General features: G+C 35.9%; 1 protein-coding gene across 1 annotated transcript in view; it reads right to left on the bottom strand.

Annotated features, from left to right (window-relative positions):
- The window catches only part of CDH8 (cadherin 8), a 367,669-nt gene that overhangs the window by 231,801 nt on the left and 121,362 nt on the right, over nt 1–14,506 (bottom strand). The window contains exon 3 of the mRNA XM_059905876.1: nt 5,979–6,273. Within this exon, the coding sequence (XP_059761859.1) occupies nt 5,979–6,273 (295 nt within the window). The remainder of the gene's footprint in view (nt 1–5,978; nt 6,274–14,506) is intronic.

The raw sequence follows: 14,506 nt of genomic DNA on the forward strand, positions 1-14,506 counted from the left end.
CCACAGCTGTTACAGGCATTCATATCAGGTAGAGCAGCTGGATTTCTTTTAAAAGTGTTTATTTCAATCCTCATGATTTCCCGCCCATGTTTTCCTAAAGAATTCCAATTTTGTTCGTCAGCCCAAATCAAATAAGACAAAAAAGATAATCAAATCCATCAAGATATGTTTTTCCCTTTCTCACTTTGCATCTCTCCTTTGAAATAGAGAAATTCTGCCAAATCCTTTTAAAATCTAGCTGAGAGAGAGGAAGAAAGCCACAACCTCTAAATTATAAAAAAGACGTATGTTAGGTTTAAGACAGTTTGTCAGTATGAACATTCTTTGATTTTTTAAGCTTCTGTGACATAAACTGTTTCTTTAATAATAACAAAATATGAAAATGAATCTCTTTATTAGTTGGGGAATCTTCTTTATATGGGATGAAAATACGTATCGGGCAGTGACAAGAATAACAAGCTAATCCATGTAAGCTATAGTCAACATAATTTTTAATTTGCTCATTAGAAATTGAAAATTTGACTATTTAGCTGCGTGCTAAATTAACATGTGACCTAACATAGATTCAAAAATCTCTTCTCATTAGACATGTGTTTGTAAAGCTTTTATAGTATAAAATTATGCAGTTCTGAAAGATACTTTTTAAAAATAGTTTCTGGGATCATATAAATGTCTGAATTTCCGAAAGGGCATATAATATGCATTTATCAAATTCTGGCATATTAATACTTTAAAGACTCTGAAGTATGAAAAGCATTTCCCTTTTTTTAATTCAGTGTTTATCAATTAAATTTGATTTGATTTGTTTCAGTAGATCTATTTTGAGCACAGATTGGAAGATGCTGCCATAGGTCTATTGTATAATAACAAACCAATGAAATATACAGGAGAATAAAAGTAGAGAGTATTATATAGTTGCTGCCTCCATTCCTGACTGTCTGCCTGCCACCTGAACACTTCATTCCAAAAGCCATTAGGCATGTCTGGGCGAGGTAAGAATCCATGGAAAGGCAGGAAGGTGGAGGGAGAGTGGAACAGCAGATAAACATTTGTGTCAGGGAGTCAGGGGATGGGCAGAGGGAGCAAATGGAAATCACTTACTATGGCAGTGAGGGATGATCCAAATAACAAATATATTGAGTGTAAAGAAATAGGGTTCTCACTGTTGGAGAAAAAGAAACAATTAGAAGGAACCCGGTGGTGTTGCTTTAGAGTTGGAGGTACTGAGGTAGTGCATGTGGGGTCCTGGATTTGATCCTTTCACTATAAAAAGACTTTACTGGGACAATTGGAGACATTTGACTGAGGTCTGTGCATCCAATGCAATGGTGTATCACTATTAATTTCCTAATTTTGATGGCTGTGTTGTGCTTGTGTAGAAAAAACACCCATGTGGGAAAGACTGACTGAGGTATCTCATGGTAATTGGGCATCATCGCAGCAATGTACTCACTTATAGTTCAGGAAAAATACATTTGGACTACAACTGCAACTTTTCTCTAAGATTAAATTTATTCCAAATTAAAGATAATGAACAACACAAAAGAAATAAAATGTATTTTATATGGGCCTTCCTCCAAAAGAGGATTTGAAGACTTTTACCATAAAAGAACAAAATTACAAAGAAAAGACATACTACTAATGGTAAGAGAAGACAGGAGAGTGAGAATGACACATAGAAGGGACAACACAAACTATTATCAAATGTTGGCATTTTCCTTTTGGCTGAGTTACTGTTTCAAGTAGAGTAAGTTCACTTGCATACTGTGTACTGACAGCCTCGACCTCTTCAGTTACGAGCCTTTGGAAAGCAGTGAGACTTGCCTTTCCAAGATATATTTTACTAAGTAATCTCTTGACCTTCTGATTTTTTGATTAATATTTTTTGATGGAGAGTGCATTCTTTTTTTGCATTCACTACCAGGAAATCCAGAGTCAATCCCAGTTACTCTCTGTGGTTTCTATCTTTAACATATTAACAGCACTTCAGCCCCAGTTAGTCACCACATGGCTCTCAATTAATTTTATTGTGATTTGAATTTCTATGTGATGTATTGTTCTTACATTTTTAATGTGCTTATAGTCCTATCTTAAACACTGTGTAATACTTCACCCAAACTTCTCTTTGTCCAACTCCTGTCTCAGCTCCTCAATTTAATTTGCAAAGTACGCTGACCTCAAGAGCTCTTCCACCTTGGAAAAATAGTAACTATTATAAATAGGCAGCAGAATCATAGGGCATATATAAACAAAATTCTCTAGAGATATTATCAAAAATTAGTACAGCATACTGGTTAAACCCATGGGAGGAAGAGCCAGATGCCTGAATTTAAATCCGTTCTCCCACTTAATATCTGGATTTGGATAAGCTATTATTTCCCCTATGTTTTCTGATTAAAAATAAAGAGAAATAGAGAAGTTAACATCGGTACTAATGTAGGATTGTTGTGAATATTGCAAGCATTTAACACAGCTTTGGGGATATAGCAACTTTTTAATACATATTGATCATCATGAGAGTAGCCTTGAATCTCAAAGAAAACTAAGAAAATCACCAGTGCTGTGTTTTATATAACTGTGTACTCAACAATGCAATCATGCCCACCAGCTTAAGCCCTACTTGGCTTTCTGATCCTTTTATTCCCATCTTCACTACTATGCCCTTTTGAATAAAATAGGCTTCATTCCAACATGTACAACTGCGAAACATAAAGTTAAGGCTTGTCGAGCAATTTTTCATTGACCAAGGCATTCATATCCTATACGCAATTTATTGAATCATACTAGCAGAAGTAGCTTGAAAATGGATGTTTGTAAAGAAACTAATATCAATTGAGCACCAACTCTATGCTATGCTAAGTTATTTAAATATAATCATTGAATTTTTCCAAACATACTTTTCTTAGGTAGGGATGCTTGTGCACACTACACAGATAGAGAAGATGAGGCTTAGATGGGTCATGTCACTAACACAAGTAGAAAATCTGCAGTCAAATAATCTGAGACTCTACTTCGAAGCTAAATACAAAGTTCATTTTACCTGAACCCAGGTGTGGACACACAATCAGGGTTAAGTATCCCTCACTCTAATATCCAGTAGCAAAAAAATATCTATTTAAAGTGTCTGGAACTTAATAAATGTAGGCAAATTTTCACTGAAAAACCAACTTCAACGATGCTAGTTTGGGATCCATAGTAAAAACCAGACAAGCTTGCACATCACTCTTTATGTGGTATTGCTATAGAAGTGAATTCTCATCAAGTTCTGAAATTCACAGTAGAATATAAAAGAGCTCTGTCTACAGCTTCCAAATATGATATTTCTAAAATAATTTGGCTGCCATTTGGGCAAATATATATGTGTGTTTTGTCTTGACAGCTTGTCAACTGGCAGACAGTTCTTGAATATCACATTCATTTCAATGTAATATTGGTAAATTTCTCAATTAGAATTTTATTTTTCACTTTCTGCACAATGAAATCCCCCAGTCCTTGCTGGCATTCTTCAGGGTGTACAGGTGCAGGTGTTGGCATTTCTGCAGTAGCAAAGGAAGAAAAATGAAAGAAGGAAGGAGGGGAGGGAAGAGACAGGCTGGGAGAGAACAGTGGTAATGGGGAGAGAAAGGAGATAGGAGCCGACCTTCATCCTGATATTCACCTTCATGGAAATGAAGGGAATAATTCACACTTAACAATAAAATAGTGCAGCTGCCTCTGCCTCTCTTTAACCAGAGAGGCTGGAGTCAAACAGAAACCAGACACCTCTGTAAAATCGATACAGAGGAAAGGTCCAAAGGTACGATGGGAAATCGATTAATAAAAATAATTTTTAAAACCACGACAACCAATTATTGAACACTTATTTATGACACACCCTGACTTTGTATTTTATCACGCAGTTCTCAAACAATGAAAGCAAGATGGAAATTGTTAACTTTGCATTGTAGCTAAGGAAAATAAGAAACAGTTTAACCTCCTTGAACTTCAAAGTCAACCAGATAATAAGGGATAGAACCAGGATTCAAAATTTCATCCACCTAACTTCAAAACCCACACTTTCAACTGCAGCATATTCCATGTGGTTTTTAGAAGAGATGCCACAAGCTAAGCATTTTTTAGAATAACTGTGTAAGTTAGTGTAGATTATTTCTTTTAGTTGCTACACTCTTATTGAGAAAAAAACTTTAGAGGAAAAATGCATAGGTGCACATACACATTGCATTATGTAGCTAATACTATCATTAAATTCCTTGTCTTAGCTGAAATTGACCTTGAAGCTTGCAGACGTTTTGGGGCTTTTTTTTTTTTCTCAACATATTTATCAGGCACATGACTCATACACACAGGAATGGAAGCCTCTGACACATTTACAATAAATAGATATAGACTTGGCCATTAAGATGTAGAAATCATAATAATGAGGCAAAAATAGCAGCTTTCCTGTTCTTCATTCATTAGCAATTAAGATTAAGTATTCTGTATGTATTATAGCTGGTAATAGTCCTTTAAAACCATCTTACACAAACCTGAATGAAAAGATGGATTAGGCAAGTTCTCTCCCCTAAATAAGTTGATCAAATAAGAGGAAAATAAAAAGAGAGAGAAAAAATATATAGTATTTCTTAGTCCCTGTTTACATGTCAGAATTTAAAAGAAGTACAAACATGAATGTGTTTTTGCTTTTTGTGGGTTTCTTTCTGTGGTAATAGTGATGGTAGAGAGATAAATTCCTGCTAGAAAGACCTAGAAGTTTCCCTAGAAAAAGTGTCATTTCAGCCAGCCATAGAGGAGTGATTTGATTTTGATAAGAAGGAAAAAATAAATAATAGTAGGATTCCTCACAAAAGAGATAGAAAAGGGGAGTCTTGGCAGGAGAAATACATGGGTAAAATGTGAAGACCTGAGGTCAGTTCTGATTTGCTGCTGTAATGGGTGTATCTACCAAAGTTATACTGTGGGTTAAGAAAGAAGAGATCAAATGAAGCCAACTATTTACTTAATTTTGGCCTTCAATTTATATCTCCACTTGTGTTTTTTTATTTATCACATCTTGTTCACCTGCTGCTAATTTATGTGATTTTGCTGCATAGCATGTATCCTTATAGGTTGTCTTAAATGCAATTTGAAACAAACTAGGGTATCCCTTACATCCACTGCACACTTAGGAATGACTTTGGTGATCTTAATGCCCTGGATTTTGGATCCTACCTACTACTTTTGTCAGACCAGGAAGAGCTCTAAAATACCTTTTATTCTAGTATAAAGTCTGGGGTCAGGGATTTCCTGTATCAAGGCCAGAGTCTGGGGATAGATAAGCAAATCCAAAAAGGGGAGGAAAAAGTAGAAAATCATGTTTTGAAATATATTCTGTTCTGTAAAGTATAATGAATATTTCAATGGCTCAGAAAAACTGGGAGTGAGTCATTGGTGATAGCAATGCTCCTTTAAAAAGCTCGGTTAAAGTACGATGGCCACAGCTCAGAAGCCTCTGGTAACTGTGATTTCCTAATTCACTCTAGACTCGACCCACCAGCTCAATCCAATATCTGGCTGACTACAGACCTAGACGGTTTTCTACTTCTCTGTGTGCTGCATCTGCATGTGAATATACACAAACAAATAATTAAACATCAAGAAAATATCAATAGGATTAGTCTGGCATGTTGGAACAAATCTTGATAAATCCGCCTCAGTAACAATACTCGAACTACAGGTCTATGAGAGGAATACAAATTCAGCCTATTGAACTACTGTCGTGTAAGGAGAGATATTTTAATAAAACTGCTTCGTCAGTTCCTATTACTAAGGGACTAAAGCTATTGAGCTGTGGAACTGAGGCCAAAAAAGGGGATTTGGAAATGCAAATTAGAGATAAGACGGTAATAAATGTCTTTTATTCAGCCACACACTATCCCTGATGCCAGGAGCTATTTTAAAGATGATTCTTAATAGTTCTGTGAAATTGGAAGCATACATACCCAAAATGGACATCTCTGGCACGGTAGCATGATAGGGTCCGTTGAGAAACTCTGGTGCATTGTCGTTGATGTCTTGAACTTTGATAATAAATTCAGAAGGAGGCTCAAGAGGCTTATTTGTCTCCCAGTCCACTGCCTGAGCTGTTAGGGTATACTCAGCTTTTTCCTCTCGGTCAAGTCTTTTTATAGCATGGATATCTCCTGTTATGTCATTTATTTGAAAGATGGTCCCAGCTCCATCGCCTGATAGGATATATTTGATTTTTTTGCTCCCAGGATCCAGGTCTGTATGTAACTAAAACGAAAAGGGACATTGGTTAGTGATGTGGCAATTTGCAAAGTATGTTTTACTACTTCATGTTTCAATATAAAGTTGTTTCTTTCTACATTGATTGTAACTTCATCAATTTCTGCTAACTGTAGCTGTACAAAGAGTCTATGCAACTGTATGCATATCAAGTAAAATATAATGAAATTCAGACAAATATGTTTGAACACTTTAAAAATATACTCTGGCCTGTTCAGTATAAACTGATATGCATTTAGAATGATAAAAAGACCAGGAGAAAATACAAAAATACATGTATTCTTTTCAATTTGTTAATACATTTATTTAAAGTTATTATTATAAGTTACCTTTTATGGGTTACTATCTGTGTGCCAAGAGCTATTTGAATCACTTCTCATATGATAATCCCCTTATTTCTTCTAAAAGTCACTGAGTTAGAATATTTCATATGAAACATGGGAAAAGGGAAGTTTGACAAGGCATATTATAACATCTCCAAGGTTTCCATTTGATGGACTCAAGTGTAGTAGACCTAAAATTCAACGCAGATCTGGCTGCCATATTCATAAAAACAGAAATAATTCTAATAATCTGATATATATTAAGATCATATGTTTGTGTAAGGCTTTTTTTTTTCCTCTTTGATTTACACAATTCTTCTGGTCCAGGAAAATTATTCCCATTTTACAAAGATGACTGAGGCCAGATTATGGGAGCATATTTTCCAGAAATGGGACTTCTTAGAGAAATGAAAACTTCGCAGCAGGGATCCAGATCCATCTTAGATCATGGCAACAAATATTTATTGAACACCTACTCTGCCTAAAACATTTTAGTAGGTACTGGGGAAAACAGAATCCCTGGCTTTCAAATTTTCACAGTTTATTCTTTAGAGGGAGACTCCTGATATATGGTGCTTCTTTTTTATACTATGTTGACTCCTGTTAAAAAAACTAAAATAAAACAAGAATATATATATTTTTAGTTTATATTTTTAAAAGGAAAATTACTTGAATTATATTTGCAAAATACTGCTTAAATGTACATATTTTCAGCTTAACTCAGTTACTTAAATGCCAGTATAGTTATAGTTCTTGCACCATGAGATTTCAAACACTTGTTCCTTAAAAAATATATATACATATATATTGGAAAAAAAAGTCTGTGGAAAGAAACTCCTAGAAACTCAAAAGACATTCCATTCTCTTGGGATCACTTTCATTCAGTGATCGCGTTCTTTGCCAATTTAAATTGTATTTAGTGCCTCAATAAATGCAAAGATTTTTTAAAAGACATAAAACAGCAACAAAGCATCCAAATGCATCTAGATCTCCTATTTTACCTTTGAATAATTTAAAAAGTTAAAGCATAAGATTACATCAAATACTTACCGAATCTCAAAATGTATCCCTTTCATTATTGTATTGAACTTATTAACAAGAGCAAATATTGAAATGCCACTTTATCTTAATGAATGTAGGATTATAATTCATTAATATGATATTAATCCTAATTTATGACCATTTAAAATTATGTGCATTTTAACATTTCCATTAGCATTTTTATTAAAAAAGAAAAATTTGAATAAAATATGATTCATGGATGTTTCCATTCATATACAGGCATTCCTGAGACACAGAGGTATTGATACGTGTCACTCTTGCCCATCACATTTTTGCTATCAAAAATTAAGACATTCAAAATGCTGCTACTATTACTTATATTAGAACTTATTTTGCACCATATTTTCCTTACATTTATCAATAGCTTCTGATTACTAAATCGTATCGTACTCCCAGGTTTTGATGATCCTTTGTGTTTAGAAATAACTGAGGGAGAAGGGAAAAGGATAGGTTTTTGAAAAAACACAAAGCTAAGACTCAGGTCTCTCTAACTATATAAACTGGAGAAATTAACACATTTATTTGAGCTTCAGTTACTTTGCCTCTAATATGGGGATAAAACATCTACCCTGCAGAATTGGTTTTAGAATCTGAGATGATCTATTTGAAAAACAGAGAAAAATGGAAGTTGGCACATTAAATGCACAATAACTAAAACCATTTTTACTTCATAGCATCCTCAACTATATACAACTATCTGAAAACACTATAATAAAGCCCAGTTGCGAGCTGAGTGAAAAGTTCCCAAGATTCCATCCTGAAAAAACTCTTAGCAAACACTGTGTGCTTCCTCTTTCTTCTGAAATTTATTTTTAGCAAATCTCAGCAAAATTCAGAGCCCTCATGATCTTGAAAGGCAGAGTACTGCGTTTCTATATTCATTCATTTCATCCTGTTATTTGGATCACACACACTCACACACACACTCTTGCACATGGCTTGTTCAGGTAACCAACTTGACATTACAAATAAAAGACCTGTGAGTGTGTAAGAATAGCAATTTACAGGCAGCAAATGCTCATAAAACTCCAGGTCTGGACCTCAGGCTTCGGAATACATGATGATAAGCTGCTGCTTTTTTGGTTGGTCTTCACATATCTGTTAAAACCTGCTCACTTCAATGCATCAAGACTGTTCTTGTCAACTTATCCCACCCCAGGACCCTCTCTGTGAGATTATGGTACCAAAGGTATCCCAAACGCACCACATTTTCACACATTGTGCATCATCTGAAAATGTGAGGACCATCTCTCCCAAGAGCTGCTTCTGCTAATTAGAGCAGCATAAGGGCCACATGCAAACTGGCTGGGATGGTAAGACTGGTTGGCCTGGCTGTGGTACAAAAAGACCTCATCCATTCACTGATTAAATATGCACAAAATATGATTACAAACAACACAGACATGGTCTCTGCCCTCAAAGACCCATAGGTTAGTGGGAGATAAAAACAAATAAACAGAAAATATTTGCTGTTGTTATTGTTATTATTACTACCACATGTACTGACTACTTATTACCTGGTAAACATTTTATTCAATACATGTATACATGTAATATTTTTCTCACAGCCAACCAGAGGACACTTTGCCATTTCACCCATGAAACAGTTAAGAGTCAGAGATTTTTTAGGGAACTTTTCCATAGAATGTACTATCAGCAAGTGGCGATCTTAACAGCAGAAGCTTTAAAGGAAATTTCCTGGATTCAAATGCATGCTCTAAAGGTTTGAGTGCATATATAAAGTTTACTTAACTCAGAAAGTGGAGTGTGGAGGAACAGAAAAGGCCACTACAAACAAGTAATGATGAACTCCAGATCTCAAAGAGGGAGGGAATGGGTAAAGATCCAGAGATAAGAGACAGCATACTAAGTGAGAAAAGCTAAAGATGATTTAACATAGCACTGACTTTAGGAGAAGAGGCAAGAAATAAGAATAAAAAGCAAGGCAGGGGTCAGATTACACAGAGTTGTGAAGGCAAGATAGAATTCAGATTTGACTATAAAGCAACAAGAGTCCATAAACACAAGGTTTCAGTAAGAAGCCTGGCATCATAATAGTTTTGTTTTACTAAATCACAGTGCTTGGTGTGTGCCCATAAGCAAAAGTCTCAGAAGCAAAGGGAAAGAGGTCAGAGGGAAAACTTGGACACCAATTCACAAAGCTACCTCAGTCTGGGTTCCCAAGCTCAGCCCAGCACCCATGATCTGTCTCATCTACAACCAGATGGATCCCGGTGGTCACTCACAGCAGCTTTGTAGGAGAAGCACCGAGTGTCAGGTATGCAATGAGCGGTCCCCGTCATTCATATTAAGTCTTTGATTTGAGGGATCATAACGGGACTGCTACATAATTGAGTTGAACTGTGAGTATCAATATAATTACACCTTCACTATCTTTCATATATTTTCAAAATATCCCTTAATTAAAATACAACTTTAAACTTTAAAAGCCACGGGAAGAAGCTTTTGCATTTCCACTCTCCTTTGCATTCCCAACTGCCTAGTAAGGTGCCTGTCATGTTGTTGGAGCTCAAACAATATTTGTGGAGTAAGTAAGGTGAATGCAAAAGAAGGGAAGGAAAGAACATTGCCTCGTTTTATTTTCAAAACAGTAATTTAAAGAAGAGAGTAAAGAAATTTAGAAAAGTTAGGTTCAGTGAGCTAAAATCTTATCCACTCTAAACGCAAAGCCCTTGAGTTCCCTCAAATATGCATTCAACCGTAGCCCCCAGCAAAACAACTGAGACATAGTAGAGGGAACATCGATGGAAGGATGAGTGGATGGATGGATGGATGGATGGATGGATGGATGGATGGATGGGTGGATGGCAATGGATGAATAATAGATGGACAACAGACAACAAGTATCTAATATACACACATCACTGTTCTCAGAATAAGAGCCCCCGCCACCCCAGTCTTCAACAGAATCACCCTTATCTCCCCTGTGGCTGTCAAAGGAAAAAAAAAAAAAAAGTACAAACTACTTTTCTACCTTCTCCTACAAGATTCCTGAGGACACTAAAGCACTCCTAGTACAATAGAACCTAGAGAAGATAAGTTCTCCTCTGAGAGCCTATTTTAATACCAAAGAATGATTTAATTACCATGCTGCCCACTTTTTCCTGGAAAGTGAGTGATGAGGAATAGGATTCAGTGAACTATGGGGGAAATCAGTACCTCATTGGAAAATCGGTAGCTCTGCCATCAGAACTTACTTTGAAGTTCCACTCCCTCCAAAAGGAAATCCTAAGAGAGTTTCTCAACTTTCCTCTCTGCCTGTAGAGAAGTCTAAGTTACAGGGAGAGATTCAGCACCTTTTGAAACCCAAAGGGGTTAACGGGGATCACTACAACATGAATCTCTATCACTGATGCCTGTTTTTCATCAATCTACTCTCCCTTGGAAAGAACAGCAAGCTTAGCACACTTAAATAAAATAAAATCTTACACTGTATTCTCCGTATCTAGCAGGTGCCTGTCAGGGAGATACTGTGCTACGGGCTATCAGTCTGTCAGTGAACAGACGGATAATCTAATCCTTAAATTATAACCAATTAACATCAAAGACGGGACCAGAAACTTAACACAGTATAAGTTTTTGACCTAAATGATAAGAATACAGGACTTCACTCTAGATCAGATGCGTATTTAGGCTACTAGGAGAGTAAAAGGGCCGGTAAAGAAAAAGTGCAAGAGGGTATAAGAAGAGAATACTTTCATGTTTCTGAACTGTTCCTCCCCAACAAGAACCAGGAGTTTGACTTGAAATCTACTTATTTTAACTTGTAGTTCAGCCTTCTCGTGCACTATAGAACATCTCACAAAAGATGCTGACCCAACATGAAATGGTCCATTCAAGAACGAGTTTGAGTCCATCATTGTATTCAAGCAGAACTAGACAACCGCTGGTTCTTCTGCTTTAGAGCTAAACGAAGCATCATATGATGGTGGGAGATGGGGTAGGAGGGGTGAGGATGTTAGGATGGACCACATAACTTGTAAAATGCCTTTATATGCTGAAATGTTATACCACATCAGTAAATCTAAATAATTATTTCATCCAGTCATGCCACTCTTTTTTTTTTTCATTTATTTTACTGAAGTATTGTTGATTTACAGTGTTGTGTTAATTTCTGCTGTACAACAAAGTGACTCAGATATATATATATATATATATATATATATAGATAGATATATATATACTTTTTCATATTCTTTTCCTTTATGGTTTATTATAACATATCAAATATAATTCCCTATGCTATACACTAGGACTTTGTTGTTTATGCGTTCTATATATAATAGTTTGCATCTGCTAATCCCAAACTCCCAATCCTTCCCTCCACTGCTCCCCCTCCCCCTAGGCAACCACAAGTCTGTTCTTTATGTCTCAGTCACTCCACACTTAACAATTTGCAGAAACAAATTATAAAACTAAAGCCAGGTAATAGACATAAAAACACCCCAGCATATTAGTAAGATCAAGTTGGGAATACGCACTTACTCTTGTGATCATACACTCTAAGGAAATAATTCAGTCAAATGATAACAGTCCTCAAAGTCATTCTCATATAAACCAAATGACCCTTAAATTTGTCTTATGGGGTGAAAGGCTAAAGAGGACACAATCCCCGATTAAAAGACTAGAACAAAGCATCCTACACTGGAAGTGACCTCTACTTTGACAAAAATTTCTAATGTTTTACAGGAGGCAAATGTGTAGCGTCCTGATATCTCCGATGTGTGGTCTTTGCATTCCGTGTCAGCTGCTGATGTGTATACTGAACAGCTTAACGTGGCCAAGGGGACCGGTGCCCAGAGAAATAGAAAATTGGAAGCAAGTCTGAGTGAACTGCTGTTTTTGGCTGCAGGGACCTGAAATTATAGTCAGAATTAGGAATGCATTACTTGTGCTACTCCTTAAAATGGTTAAGTTCCACAAAGGGCCTCTAGGTACATTAGTCAACAATCTTCCAACAACAAGCATTGTACATGGTACATAGCAAATGCTCAGTAAAGTCTAATTGCTGTTTTGTCTGCACAGGACCTACCATAACGTCCTGTACCTTATCAGTGATTTTACAAGGATGAGAGGCACAGGTTCAGTAAATATATGGACTTTCTCAAGCTCACACGACTAACAAATAACAGAACCAGATGTAACCCAGTAAATCAGATTTCAGAGCATACACATTTTAGCATAATTCTAGAGAGATCCCCATAAAAGCATAACTAGTTAGTCTGGGGACCTCCTATTTCACTAGATGAGAAGGAGGCAGAATGGAGAAGCCTCTCTATTCTGTCCCTATATGGCAGTAGAAATTTCCTATATATATTTAGAAGCCATTTGTATGAAATCCTGCAGTACAGTTCATCCTATAAAAGTCTGAAATAGAGTAGACATAGAAATAGAAAGGCAGTATGCTCAACTAATAGGAATGCAAATGGAGAATATTGACAAGAAGAGGCTGGCCGGCTGTTTACCAAGCCAACATTCATGACCTTGGCAAATTTGCTACTATCTTGTCTGGACCGCAGCTTTATAGGTTTGGAAACATGATGTGTCAGCCTTATAGCAAATCCATCTCTCTTAGCCCGACTCCAATAAAGAAAGTTCCCAAGCCCAATTTTTTTAAAGGCAACGTATCAATGATAAATAGTACTTCGACTATTTAAGTGATCATGATGAGCAAAATTTCTCTTTATATAAATACACACACACAAGTGAAGCCAAAGTATCCTTGTTGATAGGATTCAGAGAAAGGAGAATTAGATGGATCAATTCCATAATGATGCCATGGGACAAAATAGCATAAGTATGCCCATCCTACAAAAACGGTCTTAACAATGCTCTAGCATGCTTAAGTTTTGTATTCTCAGATTTTTTCTTTTCCTTTAAGTACTGAGGTGGAGGCTCTGATATTTAAGCAACCATAGGTAAAAAAAAATAAAAGACAATGAACTCCTGTCAACTGGACACATATTTTCTTATGTATGTTGATAACATCGTGGTTAACATATTAAATCTTACAGGGTTGGAAGTCAATATGCTTCTCTAAGGCAACCAAAGATTTATATAGTAGTAATTCAGATTATGGGAACCAGAATGAGAGCCTGATAAGAAATAGAAAAAACTGTAAGATACTGAGGGATTTACTTAACCTCCCCAGATTTCAGTGTCCTTATTTGTAAAATGCTTTAATAACAGGTTTAACAACCTATCTATAGAGTTTTTGTAATGATTAAAATGTGACAATAGATAATAAAGGCATGATATCTTCTAGGAGCCAAAATATTCAAATAAAACTGCATATAGGGTGGATTCTTGTGGAGATTGAATTTTGGAATTACAATGATAGGTTCTGCCAAACCTGGAACTGCTTTCCAAGAAAAATGCATCTAACAACATAGACTTCAACATGCAACATTACTTTGTAGTGAATATAAGAATGTCACTTCCTTTTTTTTATTGGAATATAGTTGCTTTACAATGTTGTGTTAGTTTCTACTATACAGCAAAGTGAATCAGATATATATATATATATATATATATATATATATATATATATATATATATATATCCCCTCTTTTTTGGATTTCCTTCCCATTTAAGTCACCACAGAGCATTGAGCAGGGTTCCCTGTGCTATACAGTAGGTTCTCATTAGTTATCCATTTTATACATAGTATCAATAGTGTATATACGTCAATCCCAATCTCCCAATTCAATCCACCTGCCCCTTCCCCCTTGGTATCCATACGTTTGTTCTCTACTTCTGTCTCTATTTCTGCTTTGTGAAGAAGATCATCTATTCCATTTTTCTAGATTCCACAT

This window comes from Balaenoptera ricei, chromosome 19 (assembly GCF_028023285.1).
Source record: "Balaenoptera ricei isolate mBalRic1 chromosome 19, mBalRic1.hap2, whole genome shotgun sequence".
NCBI lineage: Eukaryota > Metazoa > Chordata > Mammalia > Artiodactyla > Balaenopteridae > Balaenoptera > Balaenoptera ricei.